Here is a 17,731-nt window from a genome sequence, read left to right as displayed (position 1 = left end):
CTAAACTACAAGCATATGAGACGCGTTTATTAGTATTTATATTTCACATTTCCAACACGAAGGCAATTCAAAATGCTTAAAACCAGTGCTTAAAAGTGATTTAAATGAAAGAAAATCAACAAACATTACGTTGCAAACTAAAGGGAAACGTATTCATGCCATTTTCAATGTAGTTGTCATTAATAAAAACACTATACTTTCCCATTTTTACTTTAAAGACGGTTTAAACTGGCTTTTGGCAGGTGGAAACAAGACAAGATCCGCTTTTACTTTGAAAATTCCCCAAAAACCCAACCGGAAGTAGATTTTAGTCTGCAGTCCTCAAATGTGTATTTCCGCATGAACAGTTGCTCACACACGGACCGAAGTGTCCGAGTAAGATGAGGGTGTGTACAAGACATTATTGGGACAAAGTAAAGAATTAAAAACTCTACATTTAAGCGGAAGCAGAAAAAAAACCTGTCAAAATCAGTATAAAGAGCGACAGCGGTGAGTAAACGAGCAAAACAGCTAGCTTGTTGTGGACTCTGATTTCAGGTTTCACTTTCAGCTGAACTGACATTGCTTTCTTAACTTATCGATCTAACAGCGTTGTAACACAGTTATAGAATGTTTAATTTAATTTAATTTAATTTAAATAAGCATCACTGAAAGTGATATTTTTGCTTTTCTCAGCTGTTATTTCTGTAACTAATATTAGCCCGGGTTGGAGTTTCTCATTATGTCATGTAGAGTTAATTCAAAAGTATTCAAACGGACACGAAGGCTGCATGCCATAAATGTGAAATTTTTCCTGCTAAAATGTTTATTATAATGACATGAATAGTTTTAAATCTGTAGTTAGGATATCACAATTCATTTCCAAGCTCTTCTTATCGACCTCATTTACTTTTTCCGCTCCTCTTTAAATCTCTGTCTGATACTGACTAAAAAAGAAGTGAAATAAAAGCAAAAGAGAGTTTGCAAAGTTAGTAGTTGCAAGCATTTTGTGAATTGTTCTATTTAGAAAACAAAACAAAAAGTACTGAGTGAAGGGAGATTTTATAGAATAGGAAAACAAGTTTATAGTTAATGTCTCGATATAGTACTCAGATGAAGAAAGACACAGCTAAACACTAAAACAATTATGCACAAGTACATACTATGGGAAATAATAAAACATTATTTAAATTAAAGGTTGTAATAGAATTGTAATTGAACTAATTTCAGTAATAATGCTTGAGTAATTCAGAGGGGAAAGTTGGTGAAAAGGATCATAATTCATGTCAGTATGAATCCGTATGAAGACAAAAAACAAACTTTTAATTTTTAGCAAATAAAACTGCAGCTATAGTTTCTGCAAGCATGGAGTCAGAGGAAACCAGTGACATCAGCTGCGTTTCCATTACAGATGTGTGGAAAACGTTGTTACATCCATCCATCCATTTTCTTACACCCTTGTCCCTCAGTGGGGTCGGGAGGGTTGCTGGTGCCCATCTCCAGCTAACGTCCCGGGCGAGAGGTGGGGTCACCCTGGACAGGTCGCCAGTCTGTCACAGGGCAACACAGAGACACACAGGACACACAACCATGCACACACACACTCACACCTAGGGACAATTTAGAGAGGCCAATTAACCTGACAGTCATGTTTTTGGACTGTGGGAGGAAACCGGAGTACCCGGAGAAAACCCACCATGCACAGGGAGAACATGCAAACTCCATGCAGAAAGACCGGGGCCGGGAATCGAACCCAGAACCTTCGTGCTGCAAGGCAACAGCTCTACCAACTGCTCCACTGTGCAGCCCCCAACTTTGTTACATGAAAAATAAAAAAATTAAAAATTGCAATTGCAGTGTTTCCATTAAATAAGAAAAAATTAAAATCACACTTAAATAAGTTTGTTTACGCTATAAGTCAGTAAAAAACATGCTGCGCCAAGATTCTCCAACTACTTCCTGTCTCTTCTTTGTGGTTTTTGCCAGTGGTTAACATCCGGTTGATGATCATGTGACTCGTCAGATGTGTGAAAAGTGTTTCCTTTTGAGTTTTGTGAAATAAACTAATTTCAATACAGCCAAATCATCCTACGAGCAAAACACTTAATAAAAAGCATGTTTTTTTTATTAAACTGGCATTTTTACATTAATAAAATTTATTTTCGAAATGTCAAATTGTGCTATTATGTTCAGCAAAAAAAGCGAATCTGTGCAGTTTATTTATCTTTTTTCCCCGGCAGCGATGAGCGGCAGCGCCGAGTCGATCCAGATGGAGGAGGTCCGGCAGAGAGCCCAGTCCCTGCTGTCGTCGTCGGGTTTAGCCCAGGATGTGAAGGCCGAAGTTCTGACCCTGGCCAGCATCTCTCTGCCTGTTTCAGAAAAGTACCGCCATCTGACAGCGGAGGAGATGCTGAAGGAGAACACGGCCGGTCGCAACAACCTCGAGGTTTTTCTTCTGTTCCTACTGCGTCCTGTAACGCAGCTGATGATTTCTGTTGTTCCTTATGCAGCAGTGGGATCACAGTTTACATCTGTCTCGTTAAGTTTTAGCTTTTGAGCCGCAATATTAGGAAAAATTTGTTCTATTTTAGTAGTTCTTATCAACTTACAGCACAGGTGGGAAGAGTGCCCTGAAATAATACTCAAGTAAGAATAGCACTACATCAGCATAGTTTACTGAAGTAAAACCTTAAGTAAGAGTAAAATAGTGTTTGGTAAAAAGTTTAGTAACTTATCAAATGATCAATTATTTACACATTCAGATAGAACAAAATATAAAGCTAAGTGTAATTTTTGGTATTTTAAAGTTGACAAAATGTTGACATTTTCTTAAAATGTCATCTTGTCAAAATTTGACAAAATTACAATAATTCATATAAGTTACAAAAATAACAAAGAAAATTTTTTCAAATCAGTTTCTTTCAATAAAAAACTTATGAAACTTTAACAGAAACTGCAGGTGTGCGTCTGAATTTGGTGGATTTTTAATAATACATTTTTTATTTCAAAGGCGCCTTTCTGGCACTCAAGGACACCGTACAATAGTAAAAAATAGTGACAGAAACAAATAAAATATAACAATTAAAAATAGATAGAAATAAATAAAACAAAACAATGTATCTATATAAAATCTATGTAAAATCAGGGAAACCAATTGTGTCATGTGGAAAAGGCAGATCTAAAAAGTTCGGTTTTAAAATTTGATAATGAGTTTATGTTTCTAAGGTATGGTGGTAATGAGTTCCATAGTTGAGGAGCAGAGCGACTGAAAGCTCTGCTCCCCATGGTGGTGAGACGGGCAGAGGGGACAGTGAAATGGATAGAGGAGGATGATCTGAGGGAGCGAGAGGGAATGGCAATATGAATAAGATTTGAAAGATACATGTTTGTTTTTCATTCAGTGGGAAGAAAATTCAGTAATTTTACTCAAGTAAGAGCAGAAATACTTCATAATAAAATTACTCAAGTAAAAGTAAAAAGTACAACATTGTAAAAATACTCAAAAAAGTAATAAAAAAAAGTTTCCCAAGTAAACGTATCTGGTTGCTACCCGCCTCTGGTTTGCAGTTGAATGTCAGCAGAATGAATGAAAACAGATTGTCATGTTAATGTTTTTTCCTTTGGTTCATTTCTCCTGGCCAGGTGTCGGAGTCGTTGAGTCGACTCGTCAAAGCTTTGAGCATCCTGGAGAAATACGGCTGCAACCTGACGAGTCCCACCAGGCCCAGATACTGGAGGAGCGTCAAACACAACAACCCCGTCTTCAGGACCACTGTGGACGCCATCAAGGTGAGTAAAATCCACAGACGTTTCCTCCAGACTCACACAATCATGCTGCGCCGCCAGGCGTTTGTTTATTTATTCTAAATAGCTTTTTTTATATTAACAGTGATAGCGAGTTCAGGTTGAGCTAATAGTTGATTCTCTGAACTCTATAAAGGCTGAATTATGGTTTCACTTGTAGAGGTTTGCAGTGAGACTCGTGTGAGCGCACATATACTAGTGAACAAAGAAAAACGTGTTTATATGTCACACATTTGCTCATTACGTGTTCTGGCAGTGCTGCAACTCCATAAAGTAGAAGAAAAATATATTTTGATGTCTGAGATAAAAATATAACACATATGAAAACTGTATTAAGAGCAACAAACTGTACAGTAAGGGCAAAATTACAACATAAAATACTGTACAATTATTAAAAACGGTGTCCTCTAATCCAAAAATGTGTAACTGAGTAGAATAATTATAAACATTTACATGTGCATCAGAAAACACCAGACTATTTACAACAAGTAAATAATCTATGAAAAATAATAAAGACCTGAGTAGGGTTGAAATGATTAATTGTAATAAATCGATGATTGAAATAATTATAAACTACTTTAGTAATCCATTAATAATTAACTGGAGTCAAAAAATGCAATTTGCTGAAGGAAGAACATATTCAGAGCAGTAATTAAGCAAAAACTGTACAAAAATAAAAACATTTTGCATTTAAGATGTAAAAAAAACCCTTATTACTCTGTAAATACGTTCTACCCAGAACTCCTCAAGTTGCAGTTTTAACTTTCTCTCCGTCGTATTTCGTTTTGCTCAACAGGGCGGCCGGAGAGTCCTGTTTCTGTACGGATACACCAACCAGCAGATCGACGGCCTCAGCTTCCCGGACGAAGTCACCGAGCCGGACTGTGACGTCGTTGCCGCGGTGACGCTGGAGGTGATGACTCTGCGCACCGAAGTGGACATGCTTCTGAAAGTCAGTTCGGCTCCTGGGAAAACCCGCTCTTTGTTTCTCTTTTTGTTCTGGATGAGAAACAAAATAACTTTTTGTTTTGTGGTTTGAACCTCCAGGGCATCCATCCTCACCCAGAATGCTTCAAGGACATCATCCCGGGTCTCACCCTGCAGGTCAGGAGCACAAACACAACCCAGTCAGCTGGATGTCAGGAAACATCCTAAATGTTCTGCATTTTCTCTGCAAAAGGAGCAGACTGACGACTCAAATCTGTCTGGAGACGACGGACAAGGAGATAAACCTCAGGCTCCGCCCCCTTTAGTTAAACCTACTCCTTTACCCCGGCAGACTCAACCTCCAAAACCACCAGCAGGTGAGTCGGTGTTGCACACTGAATAAAATGAAAGGAGGAGAATATCAACACGTATATTGGAATATATTCACATCTCAGTTGAAGTTTTACAGCTTCAAAAGCCTGAAATTAGCTTTTATTGTCTGCAAAGTCAAAAATGAAAACATTTGTTTACAGGTTTTAATTCCCTGGAATCCCCAGTTTCCATCACCATCTGATAAAACTGTCATTATGTGTTTTTATCTGCCTGCAGTTATCGCAACTAAACCAGGAGATCTTCGTCTTTAGATGATGTCACTGACAGCTGCTAACACAAATACAAGCTCAGCAGCTTAAAATGTACTTAATTGTTAACATTATTTTCAAATGATACGAGCTTAGGATAAAATAAAATAGTGACAATTATCATTATTATAGCAAAATAAACTCAAGAAAGTGAGATAAAAGAAACTGTTATTGTAATTTTGGTATCTTGGTCAAATTACATTTAGGAGAGTAAAATAACCTTAATCTCATTACAAAAAAAGTTTGGTACAATAAAAAGTTTTTCATTCATTGTCCAGGTTTTTGTTCTGCTCTAGTCTTCCTCTGTCTCTGCTGTCTTCAGCGCCCCCTGCAGTCGCTCAGTGTAATCTCTGCGGCAGACCGTCCACACTCGTCTGTCCGTCCTGCGAAGACAAGCCTTTCTGCGACGCATGTGACGACCTGTATCACCGCCACCCCTCCAGAGCCAATCACAAGCGAGACAAAATACAGAAAACCCAAACGGGTGGGTCACGTTCCTCCACAGAACTGACCCAGAGATGCTTCTATTCTATTCCATTTTTCTGAATTTTGTCTTGTTTTGCAGAGAAGTGCAGCATCTGCGGCATTTCTTCTGTAAGCATCCAGTGCTCCACCTGCATCCAGAGGCTGTGTTTGAATTGCGACCGGCTCTTCCACTCCCATCCGGACCGCCGGGGACACAGCAGGACCAACCTGGCTGCCGCCGCCGCCGCCTCAAGGTGAGCAGAACGCGCCTCGACGCATCGCTGTAAGAAAACCCCGGTCCTAAGTGTTGCTCTCGTTCCCCCAGCCCGTCTCTGTCTACCTGGGAGTGCGCTCACTGCACCACCGTGAACGAGATGCGAGCCGTCCTCTGCACGACCTGCGACCGCCCTCGACTCGCCACTCCTGCCATCGCTGGCCAGGACGGTTCCGGTCCGACGTCACAGAACACCGGTGGGACTCGGATACACGAAACTCCAACACACCAAAACAATAGGTGTCACGAACTGGACGGAGGCTTTCTGTGGTGTCCAAACATTTTTAAAAGCACCTGTACACTACAAAAACACAAAATCTTACCAACAAGCAAACATCTTGGCACACAAGAAACAAGACAAAACTAACTTACAAGTAACTTTTCAGCAAGAAATAGGAACTTGTTTTAAGTCAATAATTCCTTAATATTGTTGAAAAAGTTCTAGTTCCACTGGCAGATTATTTCACTTATAATGAAACATGTTTTCCCATGTTATAACGGAAATAATCTACTTTTTTTTTAACTGGTATTCAAGACTTTTTTACTTAAACAAACTTATTTATCTGTCTGAAAACCCATTTCTGAGTTAGTTTTGTCTTATTTCAAGTTATACAAAGATATTTACACTAGAAACTAGATTTTGTGTTTTTGCAATGCAGGGCTCTATTTTTGAACTTTATTAAATTTATTTAATCTTCTCAAATAATAAACAAGGACATGTAAGATTTAAAATTATTTAAATGTAAAACATTTAAAAATTTTAAATGTAAAACATATGTTTCATTTATATTTTTCTCTGAGCCAAAGTCAGAGTAAAGTTTTCCTGGATGTTTGTGGTTCTACAAAATTACAAGTTCAAAAATCTGGACAATGAAGAAGAAACTTTTTTTAAATCATTTTTTTCTTGTAATTTTAAGATTTTGTCTGTAAAGTTTGTCGATCTAAAAGAAATGGGGAAAAAACTGTTCACCTGTGTTTACAGCTAAAACTCGGTTCATTCTAGAACCGTGGGCCGCACAAAATCATCCAGAGGGCCACAAATGGCCCTCAGACCATATTTTGAACACCTCTGGTGTAGACACACTTCTTACATAAATATTGAGACGTTTATCCAATTTGATTTAACAAAAACACAAAATGTTGGGAGAAAATTATATTAAAAAAGTTAATGTAAAGATTTGTGTGCTAGGAGTTAATCAGCCTGACTCTTTATTTTTCTGACTTTTTACTGTCCCACTAAACAGATTCAACTAGTTTCCAGTTGAATTGCATTGGTGTTTATTATAGAACTGTGTATATTTGAGAGAAAATCTGTTCTCATTGTGGAGTTTGTATTTGTTTTCCCTCAGAGTGGCAGTGCAAGAGCTGCACGGTGGTGAACCAAGGCAGCAGCATCCTCTGTGAAGTGTGTGAGCGCCCCCGCCTGGCCACTCGCCCGCCTGTCCCTCCAGCTGCAGAGTCTGGATCAAAGGTCTCTGCTGACAATGTCAGATTTCCAAGTTTAAACGTTTTATGGATAATTATTAGACCTGATGCTGTTTAAATGTCATTTTCCACTCTGTGGGAAATTAAATGTTTATAGCATCAAAGTTTACAAAATTATAGGATTCAATTTTTATTTTTGCTTTTTTTTTCTCATCTCCCGTCTAACTTCCTGTTGGAGCGCCCCCTGGCGCGCTCTGGTGGTTTAGTTCCTCTTATATTTTAAATATTTGTGTTTTTTCAGTGGACCTGCCAGTTCTGCACCTTCGTGAACTCCAAGCCCTCGGCGGTGTGCGAGATGTGCAGTCTGCCGTGCAAAGACGCGTCTGGCGTTTCGGCGCCACAGCCGCTGCAGCAACCGCTGCAGCAGCCGCTGCAGCAGCCGCTGCAGCAGCCGCCCTCCTTCACCAAGGAACAGCCTGACCTGGGCGCGAAGCCGCAGCCGAGGCCCCGAGCCAACCTGGACCTGAAGAGGCAGAAAACGATGAGGGAGGACGGACTGGCACTCATCCACCAGATCAGAGTAGGAAACACGCTTTTTTTCCTTCCTTCCTTCCTTCCTTCCTTCCTTCCTTCCTTCCTTCCTTCCTTCCTTCCTTCCTTCCTTCCTTCCTTCCTTCCTTCCTTCCTTCCTTCCTTCCTTCCTTCCTCCCTCCCTCCCTCCCTCCCTCCCTCCCTCCCTCTTTTCGTCCTTCCTGAACTCTGATCCTGTCTTTCTTTTGCCTCCCTCCCTCTTTTCGTCCTTCCTTCCTTCCTTCCTTTCTTTCTTTTGCCTCCCTCCCTCCCTCTTTTCGTCCTTCCTGAACTCTGATCCTGTTTGGTCTTCAGGAAGCGGAGAAGCGCGGCGTCAGCCCCGAGGAGGTCTTCGCTGCTCTGAGCATGTGTGGCAGCAGCAGCATCAACCCCTGTGATTGGCTGACATCTGAGCTGCCGCACCTGCTGGACGAGATCTGCGCCATGGCCGCCTCCATCCAGCTAACCTGCAGGCCGGAGAACGGTGGCACGGCGCTCCCGGTGGAGAGGGACGGGCCGCCGCCGGAGCAGAACGCCACGCCCGGCGGCGTGAAGCTGTCCAGAGCCGAGGCCAAGCTGGCCTGGCTGGCAGCCGGCGGAAACAAGGACAAGGCTGTGAGACAGCTGCTGAGGGACAGACAGGTCAAGGTAGGAGCCTGACAACAGTTGCTATGGAGACAAACCACTGGGCAGCTCTTGTTTAGCTCATTTTAGGAAAAGTTGATTCCAGGAAACGATTAATTGGATTGAACTCGATTAATCGATAAGGGAAATAATCGTCAACTAATTTAGTCATTGATTAATCGCTAACTAGAGGCAATTTGCTGGAAAAAAAACATGCTCAGAGCCATAATTAATCCAAAACTTTAGTTATACACATTTTGTAATTAAGATTAAAAAACAACAACACATTTTCTGTAAATATATACAACTGTTGTAGATTCATCCAGTTAAAATTCACTGAAGGAATTTGATATTTTTGCTTTGAGACAATAAAATGTTTATTTGCATCTTTTAATGTAATCCTAATAATTTATTTAAAACAAAAAACCATGAGATTAAGTGAAATATCTCTAAAATGTGTCATTTTCTATCTGATTAATCGTCAGAATAAACGATTAATCGATTAGCTGTGATTGAGATCTCTTCTTGTTTCGTGACCAGATGCGGGAGCTTCACTCCCTGGGCTTCCAGGACATGTCGCAGTGCGAAGAGGCTCTACGGCAGAGCGGAGGGGACATCAAGGGCGCTCTGTCTCTGCTGCAGCGCCCCCTAATGGACCCATTCCACCAGCGCATCTGGCTGGACCAGCCCGAGCCGCCGATCAATCCCAAACACCCGGACAAGCAGGTCAGGCGACTCTGTCCGTCTCCTGAGACATTTGTTGCTCTGGAAAGTTTTTGTTCCTGCCTCACGACCCGCCGGATGTCTGCTGCTGCTTTTCAGAGGATGTGCCGGCGTCTGCTGGCGCTGTACGACCTGCCCAGCTGGGGGCGCTGCGAGCTCGCGCTGTCGCTGCTCCAGGAGCCGGACGTGAACTACTCCCTGGAGGACGTGGTGCAGGCGGTGAAGGAGTCTCACGACCGGGAGTTCATCCGGCGTCTGCTGAACACGGAGTGTCCCGTCTGTCTGAGCATCTTCCCCCGCAGCAAGGTCAGTCGCAGGGAGTCGGACCAGCAGTTACTGCTGCTTCACATAGATATATGCGCTCAGATCAGTCTCACTATGCGCTCAGATGTAACGCCACCCTACTGGGGCTCAAAACTAATTTTTAGAACAACATTAATGTTTTTCTTTTGCCTGATTTTGTTATTTAAAATAAATATTTTCAGTTTGGTCCCTAAAAGTCCTAGATTTCTTGAGTAGACTATTTACCAAATACTTGTTTTACTTTCTTGGAGAACTAATATTGATCTTTACTTGAGGGAAAATATGTTGAAGTAGTTTTACTCTTGGGTGAAATTATTGGGTATTTTACCAACCTCTAACTGGGCGTCTGTGTGAGAGACATTTCAAAGCAAAATGTTATATTTCAGTTTAATTTGTCTCTGCTGTCGAGTGTAGAATTAAGTCACAAGACTTTATTAATAACAGTAATAAATTATACAATCATGTCTTTTTTTTAGATTTTTTGTATTTTTTAAAATTTTAAAGTTTGAGAACTTACCTGGAAAGGTGCTTGAATTTCACCCTGCGATTGGTGTACTGCCCCTGGTGGTTCCTGCAGAGTAAGCAGCATTTAAACCTTGTTTATTTTTTTGTTTTTCCCTGTCACTGCTGCAGATGCAGTCTCTGACGTCCTGCCAGTGCTCCGTCTGCCACGAGTGTTTCCGGCAGCACTTCACCATCGCCGTCAGAGACAAACACATCCGGGACATGGTGTGTCCCGCCTGCAGCGAGCCGGACATCAACGACCCAGAGCAGCTGGACAGCTACTTCTCCACCCTGGACATCCAGGTCAACTGGAAACGAGAGAAAAAAACGTTCATGATCAATCTGTGTAGTAATGGTTTCACTTTTTCAATCAAATTACTAAAAAAAAATCTGCAGAAAGGAAGCAGAAAGAGACACAATCACACTAAAAACCTGTGGTTTAGTCTCACCTTTTAAAGCAGTTTTTACCTGATAAAGAGTCAAAATAAGTGGTAACTGTTAATTTACACAGATTTCCAGGCAATATGATCATTACTTCAGCTTAATTATGGCCAACAGGTGCAAAGAAAAAACAAATGCAACAGAAAAACATTGCAAAAGAAAAATGCTTCAATCAGGGACAAAATGCTGCTGAACGGCAGACGAAATGCTATTGATATATAGTTTATGATTAATTAATTACAGACCCTTTAATTAAAAACTTTAATCCAGTTTTTGTGTTGGTGTGTTTTGGAGTTTGCCTCATTCATGTGTTTGTATCACATCTTGCTGTTTTCTGCACCTGTATGCCGACATAATTCTGTCTAAGGAAAACACAATGTTTCTGAAAATGTTCTGGAAGGAAAACCTGGAGATCTCCAGGTCAACAGGTCAAAGGTTAATGAACCTCAGTGTAACTGAGTCTCATTTAACCGAAACAAGAACTGAATTGTTCTGGCTTTGTTCTGCAGCTGCGCGACTGCCTGGAGCCTGAAGTGTACGAGCTGTTCCACAAGAAGCTGACGGAGCACGCGCTCATGAAGGACCCAAAGTTCCTCTGGTGCTGTCATGTGAGTCTCTAGAAACATCCAGAGCTCAAATCTTTCCTCTCTGTGTTCATCAGTCTGAGATCTGCGCCTCCACCTGCAGATTACTGATGCTCACGCCTTCATGACAAACTCAGCTGCAAATGTTCAAAGTTCTTTTAAATTATTTTCCAAAATACAAAAAAATCATTGTTCCGGCAAAAATACAAAATCTTACCACATATTTTTGGTCTAGTTTTATAGTGCAAATATCTTGAAATAAGAAAAAACAAACTCATAAGTAACTTTTCAGCAAAATAAAGTTAAGTAAATAATTCATTAATGTTGACAAAAACTTTTGTTCCATTGGTAGATTTTTCCACATGTAGCACGGGAAAAATGTCTCTCAATAAAATGTCTCTCAATAAAAAGTCTCTCAATAATCCTCTGTCAATACTTTTTGTCAATATTAAGGAATTGCTGACTTAAAACAAGCACCTATTTCTTAGTTTTGTCTCATTTCAGGTGAACTAGGATATTTTCTCTAGAAACTTGACTAAAATTACTTAGTTTTGCTGTTTTGTTTTTATTAAAAACTAAATCTTTTGATTTAAACAGCTGCACATTTCTTCCCGTTTACTGAACAACTGAGTGAGACTATAGTTTATCTTAATTTAGTTTAACTGTCACACAGTTCTGGTGCTAAAAAGCAGGGGGCGCTGTGGTACTGTGTGGCCACAGCAGGTCCATAATGCCCTGAGGAGGTGAAAAAGCACAAATATTTTATAAAAATCTACTTGGATCCTTTTGTTATGAAACAAGTTCATGTCCAATTGCATATTTTGTCAATATTTAATAAGATTGCTGATTGAAATGCATTGAATAACTTCCTACTGTGCACAAAATTAACCATTTTATAAAAAGTCAGACTACCAGTTTAATCAGCTAATTTGTTTTACTTCAAATATCTTTATCAATCGGGGGGAGGATCAGGTTAAACGTTATACAGAACCGCCTGCAAATAGTTTAAATCCATGATGAATCCAAATCCAAAAGGCTCATAACTGATGATTTTAATATTCTGTAATGACCTTTAACCTTACTGAGATCAAAACCATTATCAGAAGTAATTAAAATGAACAAAACTTTCTTCTTCACAGCCTTTCATAAGCATAATTAAATTACCCTGACCTGATGTAACTCTGGGAGCAAACATTTCAAAACAGTATGGGAACAAAGTCCATACCAGGTGTGGGGCTGAATCACCAAAGTGTTCAGGTCAGAGGTCAAGTAGTTCCAGGTAATATTTACATACACAAAAAGGAGCAGATATGACCTTCTATAAAGAGAAAGGGAAAAAACAAAAGATCTTATTAGTAGTTCCATTGGCAGATTAACTTATAATGAGACATTTTCCCATGTAATAATTTATCTACCAATGAAATTAGAACTTTTTCATCAATATTAAGAAATTATGCCTCTATATTGTGCTGTTAGTCTTATTTCAAGTCTAAGATATTTGCACTAAAAACTAGACCAAAATTACTTGGTAAGATTTTGTTTTTTGTTTTTGAAGTGAGGTAACTAGTAATAAATCAAAGAGCACAATGATAGTACAGCAGATTCTGTTTGATTTGGGACTAAAAGTGCAACATTTGCTACATTTCTGGCTGCTGTGGTTCTTTCTCTCTGCTCTGAGTGAAACCAAAAAAACGCTTTGAGCAACCTGTTCCCCTCCTCACCTGAGGGGGCGCTGCACTAGAGGAAACAACACAAAAACCCCTGAAGAAGACACTGAGCGCAACTTCCTGTTTCACGAAATGTAAACAAAAATGGAGAGGCGTCAGATTTGAGTGTTTGGAGGATTTCACTATAGTCTTTAGTAAAAGACCAAGAGACATTTCTCCCATTAGTGCTAGAGTAGTACTTGATTGTATTTACGCAGAATTCCTTTGTGCCATAATCTGTTTCCTTTGGTACAGTCTGCGCTTTAAAAAAATAAAAAATAAATAAATAAATAAAAAGACACTGTTGAGGAATATAATTATGTTAATAGTTAAAATTAACACCCAGCCGTTATTTTGACAGTAAGTTAATGTTTTTTTAGTGTCTGGACAATGAGCCGATTCAAAAACCCCTGGAATGTCACATCACAAAAGAGCAGGCACTGCCGTTACCTAGCAACCCCAGCAAACAGCAGGCACTGCCGTTACCTAGCAACCCCAGCAGAATTCCGCCCCTTACCTAGCAACCCCAGCAGAATTCCGCCCGTTACCTAGCAACCCCAGCAGAATTCCGCCCATTACCTAGCAACCCCAGCAGAATTCCGCCCGTTACCTAGCAACCCAGGTGGAGCTTCAGCATGTTTGGTCAGCTGATTTTACTACTGTGTGCATTGCGCTGTACATTGGCTGCTGGAAAAGACAAGAGTTTTGTTGTTGACTTACCATCCAGGAGCCATTTGCTGCATTTCTTGTTGGTTGCACATGAGGTTCTACTTCTGCTTTTCAAAGATGTACGCTTGTATAATTGCTCATCCATTTTGCGAGTGTAAACGTGGCCACCAGCAGCTTACTTGGATTTAAAGTGACAAGACGCCCTAAAATAAAATAGGCAGAACTGAACAGACCAAAAACGTATCATTTTGTGCAGAAATTGTGTTGAGCATGTTTTGTATAGGCCATAGACCGATCCTAACCTGTTCAAGGAAGTTCTCTGTTACTAAAACTAAATGAAATAGCAAATAGGACACAGTTTTAACACAAACTTACAATAAAATCAAACAAAAATTAGAAGACAAGCAGAACATTTCACTCCCTTTTTTTCCCCCTCAGTGCACCTCCGGCTTTATCAACGATGGAAACCAGCTGAAGGTCACCTGCCCATCCTGCCGCAAGAGCTTCTGCGCTCAGTGCAAGAAACCGGTGAGTCTGACCTCTGCAGGAATGTGTGTGGGAGTCGCTCGTCCTCCTTCAGCGCAGATAAACATCTGAGGAAGCGCCCCCGCTCAGCTGCTGTGCCTCTGTTCCAGTGGGAGCCTCAGCACCAGGACGTTTCCTGTGAGCAGTTCCAGCTGTGGAAGCGGGAGAACGACCCGGAGTACCAGAGGCAAGGCCTGGCCGGCTACCTGAGGGACAACGGCATCAGTAAGTACGACCCGCTGCACCAGCCAGCAAGAAAGCGGCAATTATCTTGAAGAAAAACATTCATTTAGTCTACAAAGTTCAAATATCATGAAACTCATATACAACATAGATTTACAGAAATGTAATTTTTTTCCTTCCACTCAACTTTCTGGGAATATACTTGGATACAGCATTCTGTGAATAACTAGCTTCTTTAGCAATGACTTTTTGTGTCTTCCCCATGATGCTGTCACAAGAAAAACACCAATTCAATCTACAGGTTCAGCTCAAAAATTTTAAATATCACAAAACTCATATTTTAGAGATTTATTACACATATTTTTAGATTTTCTTTCTTTCTTTCTAATTATTTGTACCTCAGAAAATTAGAATATTGCATAAGATCAATAAAAAAGTATTTTAAACACAAATGCCAGGATTTAAAAAGTGTAAATTTTCCTCCAATACTTTTTCCTTCCACTCAACTTTCTGGGAATATGCTTGGATACAGTACTGTGAATAACCAGCTTCTTTAGCACAGAAGCTAAGAATAACATTTCCCGTGTCTCCTATGGGACTCCAAGTTAGTTTTGTCTTTTTAAAAGTTAACTAAGATATTTAAACTAGCAGCTAAACCAGAACTAGTTGGAGATATTTTGTGTTTTTCCCAGTTAAAGCATTCCTTCTTCTGATCTGACCAGTGTGTGTTTTTCTTGCAGCCTGTCCGGAGTGTAAGTTCCAGTATGCGCTGACCAAAGGCGGCTGCATGCACTTCACCTGCTCCCAGTGCCGCCACCAGTTCTGCAGCGGCTGCAACAACCCGTACTACAAGGTGGGTTCCCATGACGACGCACCAGTCGGGGTGGGGTTAGCGACGCGGCGTCTGGTCCCAGTGTTCCCAGTATGTTGGTGTTTGTTCCTCCTGCAGATGGAGTGTAAGATTCCTCAGTGTAAATTCACTGGCCTGCACGCCCACCACCCCAGAGACTGTCTGTTCTACCTTCGGGACTGGGATGCTGACCGGCTGCAGGCCCTGCTGCAGGTAACTGGTTCTGCAGCTCTGAACTGGGAGGAATGGGGAAACAGAAGCTTTTCCTCCGGAACACGTCTAGGCTGCTCATGTGAGATCGAAGATTTGAAGCAGAGTTCATCTCTGAGTTCATGGAGATGCTAAACTGGGATTAGCATCTCCCAGTTTAGTAGCTCTTTTTATACCATCGTCGTCTTTCCTTTCATCTTTTATCCTTTTTGTTTTCCTGTTTCATTGTTGTTTTCTTTTCATTTCCATTTTAGTTTTCCTTTTTCTTATTTTCTCACTAAATAATTAAAATTGAAAAAAAAAAATTTTTCTTCCTTTTTCTTATTTTATTTCTCTGCCTCTTGTTGTTTTTTTAGCTGAAACATTGAAGTTATTCACATCAGGAGTTGATTTAAAATCAGTTCAGTTTAATTAAAAAGTGATTTAATTTCCTGTCTTGTTTCCCACCAGAGGAGCGGCGTGGCCTTCAACACGGATCCTTCCAATGAAACCCCAACCGGTGAGTGTCGTCCGGTTCTGCTGTGGAAATGATTTGGACCTCCTGGAGTTTCTTAACGCTCCGGTCTCTGTGCCGCAGACGCCTGCGGCGTGATGGAGCAGAAGGACGAAGGCGGCCAGCCGGCCGACTCGCCGTGCGGCCTCCAGACCCAGCCGGGCCAGGCCGGGCTCTGCATGTGAGTCAGCAGAACCGGACTGAACCTCTGGACGGTTCCTGCTTGTCGGGTCGAACCCAGAGGTTCTGCAGCGAAGTGAAGCTGCTCTTCCTCCTGACACTGATTTTGGTTTTTAGTTATTTAATAAAAGTGTTTAGGAAAAAGAAAACGGAGAAATCTGAACATATTTGGGTCAAAAGAACAACTGACTGTCCGACGGGGTTGATCCATCCATCCATCCATCCATCCATCCATCCATCCATCCATCCATCCATCCATCCATCCATCCATCCATCCATCCATCCATCCATCCATCCATCCATCCATCCATCCATCCATCCATCCATCCATCCATCCATCCATCCATCCATCCATCCATCCATCCATCCATCCATCCATCCCTCCCTTCCTCCCTCCCCCCCAGGTGTCACTGAAGCCCTGCAGCAGCTCTGACTGAACCCCTCTGAGTCTCAGGTTGTTTTTCCTGCAGGAAACACTACAGGGAGTACCTGGTGAGCCTGATAAACGACCACTCTCTGGACCCGGCGGTTCTCTACGAGCCCCAGGAGCTGGTAGTGGCCTGCCAGAGATACCTGGGCGACCTCAAGAAAGGAGACGGGGAGGACGACAACGCGTTCAGCGTCCGCCTGCTGAAGGTTCGGCCCAGACAGGATTAAACTCACCTGCTCTAATAAACCCGGAGACGCTGCTAATCCAACTGTTCTGTTTCCGCTTTGCAGAAACTGATGGAGGTTCCTCTTGGAGAAAAAGTTCCTCGAAGCAAATAAACTGAAGAAATCCCTGCCTGCAAAAAACTCTTACCAAGTATCTTTACCTGGTTTCTAGGGCAGAGAACGTCAACATGTGGGAGCCTGTTTTCAGTCAGACGTTGATATGGATGAAAGAGTTCTAGATATACTGGCAGATAAATTCACCTGTAACAAAATATTTTCCTATAACTTATATAGAACCAGAACTTTTCACAGTATTAAGGAATTATTCACTTAAAACAAGCTCCTGCATTTTGCTGATTAATCAGTTTTGTTTTATTCCAAGATATTTGCTCTAGAAACTAGAATAAAAATATTTGGTGGGATTTTGGATTTTTGCAGTGTTGACATCTGGTTGATTCTTCCATAGAAATCATATATTTATAACCATATATTTCTTGTTGTTTTTTTTGGTGAAGCACAATCTATCTTAAAATTTCCTGCACATTTTCTCTTGCTTTGTGCATTTTAATTGGATTTACTTAAAAAGTTTAATCTGAAGTTATTCACTGTGTATGTTGTTGTGCAGGAATCTGACAGTTTTATTTCTTAAACTTGAACGAAGCTGGATGAGGGGAAACAAATGAAAACATTATGTTATTTTGATTAGATTTTGGTGCGGATGTTAAATTTTTCTTCTTGTTTGGTGTTCACATGATGACATCACATCTAAAACCAGATCAATAAATGGTTCAAAAGGGAAAAATTGAGGAAATTCTCATTTTTATTTACCGCTTCTTTCTTTGTTATTGGAAGTGTGAGGAAAAATGAAACGTGTCATTTTTTGCAGGCCTTGGTAAAGACGAATTTAACTGAATAAAGCCGTACAGTAACTGAGGCGTAACGCTGTGCAGCCAGACGCATTACAGTCATTAGTAAACAGACTCTCCACCCCCTGCAT

The 17,731-nt window shown here is 40.9% G+C and overlaps 1 protein-coding gene and 1 long non-coding RNA gene across 2 annotated transcripts; one reads left to right on the top strand and one right to left on the bottom strand.

The window, feature by feature from the left end:
* The first annotated feature begins 299 nt into the window (after nt 1-299).
* rnf31 (ring finger protein 31) lies at nt 300-17,536 on the top strand. The gene is made up of 24 exons (XM_008396424.3): nt 300-489; nt 2,220-2,425; nt 3,622-3,768; nt 4,580-4,735; nt 4,831-4,887; nt 4,964-5,087; nt 5,674-5,835; nt 5,917-6,070; nt 6,142-6,287; nt 7,440-7,561; nt 7,817-8,095; nt 8,401-8,733; nt 9,250-9,435; nt 9,532-9,738; nt 10,369-10,542; nt 11,190-11,288; nt 14,078-14,167; nt 14,275-14,389; nt 15,088-15,200; nt 15,297-15,410; nt 15,858-15,906; nt 15,985-16,081; nt 16,551-16,716; nt 16,801-17,536. The coding sequence occupies exons 2-24, from the start codon at nt 2,222-2,224 to the stop codon at nt 16,846-16,848; spliced, it is 3,342 nt and encodes a 1,113-aa protein (XP_008394646.2). The 5' UTR covers nt 300-489; nt 2,220-2,221; the 3' UTR covers nt 16,849-17,536.
* Nucleotides 12,442-14,293, bottom strand: LOC103456713 (uncharacterized). Its single transcript, XR_532302.3, has 3 exons — nt 14,179-14,293; nt 13,691-13,842; nt 12,442-13,231 (listed from the first exon to the last, which is right to left on the bottom strand). It is a non-coding gene; the product is annotated as an uncharacterized LOC103456713 (long non-coding RNA).
* Nucleotides 17,537-17,731: the final 195 nt, after the last annotated feature.

This window comes from Poecilia reticulata, chromosome 20, assembly GCF_904066995.2.
Source record: "Poecilia reticulata chromosome 20, P_reticulata-male-v2, whole genome shotgun sequence".
NCBI classification, from domain to species: Eukaryota; Metazoa; Chordata; class Actinopteri; order Cyprinodontiformes; family Poeciliidae; genus Poecilia; species Poecilia reticulata.
The sequence above is the reverse complement of the archived record's forward strand: the minus strand, read 5'-3'. Positions and strand labels throughout refer to the sequence as shown.

Excerpts from the sequence above, each read along its gene's own strand:
- rnf31 (XM_008396424.3), top strand. The coding sequence starts at position 2,222 with ATGAGCGGCAGCGCCGAGTCGATCCAGATGGAGGAGGTCCGGCAGAGA. Across the intron at positions 3,769-4,579 it reads CCACTGTGGACGCCATCAAG|GGCGGCCGGAGAGTCCTGTT; the intron begins GTGAGTAAAATC and ends TTTGCTCAACAG. Across the intron at positions 6,071-6,141 it reads GCCGCCGCCGCCGCCTCAAG|CCCGTCTCTGTCTACCTGGG; the intron begins GTGAGCAGAACG and ends TCGTTCCCCCAG.